Source organism: Pygoscelis adeliae, unplaced genomic scaffold, assembly GCF_000699105.1.
Source record: "Pygoscelis adeliae isolate BGI_AS28 unplaced genomic scaffold, ASM69910v1 Scaffold455, whole genome shotgun sequence".
NCBI classification, from domain to species: domain Eukaryota; kingdom Metazoa; phylum Chordata; class Aves; order Sphenisciformes; family Spheniscidae; genus Pygoscelis; species Pygoscelis adeliae.
The window spans coordinates 56618-62759 of NW_008824774.1; the positions used below are offsets into that span (position 1 = coordinate 56618).

Below are 6142 nucleotides of genomic sequence, written 5' to 3' on the forward strand. Positions count from 1 at the left end.
GTGCCGTGACCGGTGCCACAGCCGGCGGCGGTGGCGGTAGTGTTGCTGCTGTAGCTGGTGGCGGTTTTGCTGTGACATTAAGTAAATGTTTTTTAAAATGGATCTTCCCTAATTCTACCTTCGGTTTTGGAGGTGAAGACTCCTCAGCTGAACCAGCGGCATCCCCCAGGTCCATTTTGCTTTTGGGGTTAAAGTCAGTCTGAAGGGGGACTGCTGGGGAGTTCTGAGTTTCATTTTGTTTCTCGTTTCCGAGACCAGTCAGAAATCTATTCGGTAAGGTTTTCTTGGTTAAACTAAAGCTGAAAGACACCTTTTGTCTTCCTTGCTCCTCAAGGTTAACCTTTGTTTTGGTGCCTTTGGGCAAAAAGCGACTCGAAGCAACGCCTTTGAACACTGGGCCTTTGATAAAGCCACCTTTCTGCACGGTTTCAGGCTTGCCCTGCAAAAGAAAAAGAAGATGCAGTTAGAGGAATTGTTTTTTGGGGGTTTTAACTCTGTTCTACGGGCACGCTGAACCATTTTGTTTTACCTGGTGAATTTTTCATGACGATAAAACAGAAATTGATACCCTGGGCTGGAGTCCGGGATAGCACAGCCGCGCTGCCTTCTGCGCCTGGCTCGCTCTTGCACAAAATCAATTAAGCAGTCATTCCCAGTTTGGAGCAAAACCTCCTTTGGGGTTTGGACTGAGGCTTTTTAACTGACTTATTAATGACCAAACTGAAAGTCCTTTTTTCATTTAATTCTTAGGTTTTTTTATAAAGAGATAGGGTTCAACATATAAAGTTAATTGAAGAGATAGCACCACTTTATTTGTGCTGTTTCTGTGGTCCCAGGCTCCAAAATACCTGCATTTTTAAGCTTTAAGTGTGTCTGTTTTCACGTCCCAGGAGGCTACCCCTGGACGCATTTGGTTTCAGCATGAATCAGACTACCCAGAATTACAGCAGCCGTTTTAAGCCCCATCCTTTCCCACCTCCTGCCAACAGCCTTAGCTCAATCATTAGTAATTCCTAATACGGTTCCAGGCTCAGGCTTAGATCAGTATTAATATAAAAACCTCCAAGAATTCCCATCAGGACCCAGTCGTGCGTGATGACTCTGTCACCTCCAGGCCAACCGACTGTAATACGCTCCACGTGTACCTCACCAGAAGCTATCTGCTGTCTCCTGCCCGGGATCTCACTCGCTGCCTTACAGTGAGGACCGTGCTACAGCAAGTCCGTTCGTTTTCGACGCTAATGAGCTGAAAGTCATCTTCTCCAGGACATTAAGAGCTCAGGATCGCCACCGAGAAAGCTGCTGTGACAGCACTCGCAAGTGAACCCCGGCTTTGCAAACGGAGCAAGTCTAGAGCAACAAAGCTCCTTCAACATGGGAATCTCTTCCCTCGCAGGGTGCATTTATCCAAGCCCGAGATTAGCAATTTTCGGAGCATGAAGCACCGTACGATTACCCGTCTTAGCATCCCTCCAACTGTTTTAAAGCTTAGGGCTCGTCTGCGCAAAAGCTGCGTCGCAGGAGGGCAGTCCCTAGAGACGAATGTTGCCGCACCGTGGCAAAAGGGTGTTGCTGCCAACCGTCTTTATCCCCGCACATCCAAACTGCATTAGTGCAATTACCGTTTGTGTGAGAAGCGTAACCCCAATGGAAACAGTTGCAGCAGTATAAAAGCTGTACAGAGCTGGGTTTCACTCCCATAACTGTTGCATGAACACATCTTTGGCAGCAGCAGCCGTTTCCTGCAACCCACTGTGAATTATTACGTACTTTGTTATCCTTTAACTTTTGTAAAACAATGCATAGCAGCTCAGGCTAACGGCACCGTAGTAAATCATTAAATAAGACATCGGTGGAATGGAAACCCCCAACTCATTCCATTTGCAGCCTTGGACATCATATATACAAAGATATCCTCGCTTTTGATGAAACACACGGGGTTTTATTTTAGTTGTGAAAACCACGTCACGGTGTCCACGTGACTAGTCTCGGCTACCCAACCCAGCACCATACACAACATTTGATCTTCCCCAGCAGACGATTAGCTGCATTCTGGAAAAAAATGGGTGCAAAAAATAAAAAAAAGCACTCCTTTGAAATGGGTGTTATTTATCTGGGTGCCATTTCATGGATGCTTTCAAACGAGTGCCGTGGCTAAAAGGGCACCCAAAAGGTGACCTTGGAAAAAAGTGCATGTCCCCACGCCTGCCCAGCTCTGAAACCCGCTCCTCTCTCCACAACCACGGTCTCACAACCATCTCCAGAAAGGCACGCTGAAAATACTACCCCTGTTTTCAAAAGAATCCACGCATCAGAAGTGATCCAGAGACTAAGACACAAGTGTATATAAACTAATTCACGGAAGCATACAGGACAAAATTAAGTGTTCAGCCCATTTCTACATGTCTGAACGCTACTGAGACCACCCTCCCGTTGGACACCAGGCTCAGCCTCCCAAAGAGCAAGGAAACATCGTTTTGTGGGTTTGCTGGGTCAATTATTATCCCTACGTGACCAGAAATTCACACTTTTTTACCCCTGACCTGTGTATATGTCGTGGGACAATGGAAAAGTGAGAGATCGGGTTCCTATCTTCATCCACACCCTGATGTCTAATGGAAGGAGCCTCCACAAATCTGAATCCAAATCCTTATCAGAGATTGGATTCACCTATTATGCCGATTATATATTAAAAAATAGTTTGTGCATATATATAAAAATATCGCAAAAATATAATAAATACACTGCATCAGCATTCAAGAGGTTTTTTCTTGCTACAACTTTTGTGAAAATATTTTATGTGCAAAATTCACAGTGATGGAAATATGTCGATGTTTTGATCAAAATCTTTCTAACTTCAAGCGCAACAGATCTGAAATCCGAGCTCACCCGTGAATAACGGGGTTTGGATACATCCACCTTCACACAAAACACAGGACCTGAAGGCAAAAAAGGAGCTGCTAAGCTTCTGTTCCTCCCCTTTTCACAGTCTATTCAGCAGAGATGATACATTCCAGAACAAATGTTTCACCCTCAGGTGCCCACCCTTCCAGGGATTTTTTTTCTTGAATAACACCAAGTTTAACAAAACATGACTGACAGAATTCTACACATACTCCACAGGTAGCTTTTGAAATTTAATAGGTAACAATTACTGGCAAAAGCTCGCTAGCAGAAGGGGAGTTCTCCTTCCTTTAACGTTTTACAGAAAGGGAACGTTCCCCAAAACGTTGCGGTGGGTATTGTGCAGAAAGGAAAAGGCGGCAGAAGCGCACGCTGCGTATTCAGCAGAGGTACACGGTGACCGAAGCAGCAGTGCTCCTGCAGCTCTCAGTTCGCTGGGAACGCAGGGAGGACGCGCAGTATGCTCACCAGCACTGCCGGAACAGATACGGTCCTACCGCACCCAAAAATTATCAGCAGCAGTCGTTCCTATGCCGGGATATTATAAACTGTTCCAGTCCCTGGATGTTTTCTCCTTTCCCCTCAAATTCATTGAGTCACACGGCAAAACTGTGAATTTTTTTCGCAGATTAAGTCCTTAAATAATGATCTCCTCTACCTACACCGAATGACTCAAGGGCACCGCTGCGCTCTGCTATCGCATCCCTGCGTGTAGATGGCAGAAGTGGTACTGAAGGTGGTTCCCTTCTTTCCCGGATTTAGCCACTGAACTAGAGGCACCCCAGAATAACATCAGTTTGCTTTATCTGGACCCTCAGTCTCTCGTGACTCAAGAAATCTACAGGTCAAAGTAACCAGGTTGGGCTAACGCATGTCTCAGGAGCTACATCAAGAAAGGAATCGGTTTTACTCACCTCATTTTCTTCTTCTCTATTGCAATCCAGCCGAGAAAACATGCAAAAGAAAACATAAGAAGAAGGTGTAAACTTCAGGCAGAAACAAGAAACGTAACGTTAGATCCCCAGTACTGCAAACGGGATGGACCCGGGGACACAGGGCGAGGGTAACACCAACCCTACAAATAATCCTGCTGCGAGAGACGGCCCTACCAACATCACCCGACGGTCAAGCAGACACGCCAACCGCCTCTGAAGGGGAGCACGGCGTAGTTTTGAAGCTCAGTAATTTCAACGCTGAAAATTCTGCGTGGACTTTGACAGAGCAAACGTTTTTTGAGCAAACTGCTGTCTTGGTGTTGTCTTTTGAGGGTCTGCAAACCAGCCAGAACCCTATTTCAACAGACACTGCAGGGGTAAGGCAGCTATAAAAATCTTGAAAATGAGATGTAGGAAGCCGAATTTGGTTTTCTTTCAATTTTAGTGTTTGCCTTAGCAGCCCAGAAACAGTGAAAGCATCTGCCTCTCTCATCGCCAGAAATACTTACAAACACCTTATTGCTGTATGACCTACTATGGATCTGCAGCCCGGGCTATTTACCATGACGCTTAGAATTAATTAATCGGCACTCTGGAAGCTAGCCGCTCGACAATGAACTAATTTGGAGCATTACCTTGATCCCAACCTGACCTGCCAATGCTGAGCCAACGGGAAAGCCCAACTTGCCTTTGCTTCCCCAAGTTCTTCACTCCGATACCACGAGCAAAGCAGTTTCTCCAACAAGGAAGGAGAAGGAAGAAGAACACGACCACTCTCTTCTTGCTCTGCCCGATACCTGGGAGAGCTTCAGCGAGTTTCTCGGCCCCCAAAGGAAAACTACAGAAGCAGATGTAGAAGTTTCAGCGGTTACCGATACGCCTTAACTGAGATGTCAACAGCTCATCTGTTTTATCTGTTACTTCCTCTACCAGAAGTCCAGAAGCATTCTCCAGTGCTCTAACCTTTACGTTTGCATGCAGACAGCCTTTTCCCTACCTGCCTTACAGGGGAAGTTTTCTTCCGGACCTTTGCTAGATTTTATCAGCTTTTGAGCCATAATTCGGCCCTGTCGTGGTGACACGGTGAAAGATTTCTGGCAGAAAAGGTCCGCAGATTTCACTTCAAACGTCAGCTAATTGAGAAGTTATCGGTTTCTGGAAAAGAAAGCCAAAGCTCTCGGTTTCTGCGTAAGCCAGGCAGGGACCCGACACGGTGACGGCACGGCAATAACCACCTATTTCCCCATTTAAACCACCATCAACAGAGAATTAGGAGCAACCTGCTAGAAAGACCTATCACCAGCAGTAATATACTCCTGCCTCTACGAAGGCTCACGTCCAATTCATAAAGCTTATTAATAGTTTATAAATTATGCTTACAGCAGCAAGAACAGGGTTTGTTTTCATTGAGGAAACATGAGCCGTGAGTTTAAGCAAGCTGTGGAGTACACCAGGGCACGTATGTGATTTAATGGGGTTAAGCAAGCCATGAATTCAAAATACTGCTGGTGCAGAGGTCAGAAGCCCTCGAAGAACAGCACTTTGATACAAATTAGCGCCTAAAAGGAGGTTTCATCTTTAGGATCCCAGAAAGTGAAGTTTTAGACTTCCAGGACACCGACGTTGTTGACAGTCACATATTTTGAGTGTTAAACCCAAGCGTTTACAGGGGGTGAGAACAGCACTGAGGTCTAGTGTAGCCAAGACCCAACAAGACCCAACGCGAGCATTGGACTCGATGATCTTAAGAGTCTTTTCCAACCTAAATGATTCTATGATTCTGTGAAGATTTTCAATACATCCACAACCAGACGTGTTGTGATACAGCGCAGAATAACAACCAACAGATGAAAGCTGGTGGTCCTAAACCAAAAAGAAGTAAGTGTCTCTTTATACATAAGAACACGGATTTAAGCAGCTATATATTGGGAGACAGGTAATGAAGGTTAGTATTTGTAATAAATATCCTGCTCTAAGACTAAGGTAACTAATGCCTCTTCACAATCCATTTTTGCTCGTTGCCGAAACGTCGCATAAAACCGGTATTAAGCTAAAATGCTGACAAGCACACAAAGTAAGTCTCCAAAAACTGAAAGCTACGAATAAAATTTTCCCTTCCAAGAGGGCATGCCTACAAAACAGCAGGAACCACAGCACGATCCGGGCCGGCTCTAAGCTCACGTCCTGCTCAAAGCTTGCAGCCACAGCAGATTTCCCGGACAAGACGCCGGGTTGGTAGAGCAGCCTCAGCGTCTGCCACCTCGAAACAGCCGCTCCACGAAGGCGGACGGCAGAGCACCAGC

At 45.8% G+C, this 6142-nt stretch overlaps 1 protein-coding gene across 1 annotated transcript in view; it reads right to left on the reverse strand.

Moving 5' to 3' along the window:
• The window catches only part of SETD2 (SET domain containing 2), a gene marked incomplete at its 3' end in the record, with an annotated part of 48265 nt that extends 43368 nt beyond the window's left edge, over positions 1 to 4897 (reverse strand). The window contains exons 1-4 of the mRNA XM_009323831.1: positions 4837 to 4897; positions 4637 to 4677; positions 3819 to 3890; positions 1 to 439 (exon numbers count right to left, since the gene is read on the reverse strand). Coding sequence (XP_009322106.1) covers positions 1 to 439; positions 3819 to 3890; positions 4637 to 4677; positions 4837 to 4897 — 613 coding nt within the window. The remainder of the gene's footprint in view (positions 440 to 3818; positions 3891 to 4636; positions 4678 to 4836) is intronic.
• Between the last annotated feature and the right edge of the window lie 1245 nt (positions 4898 to 6142).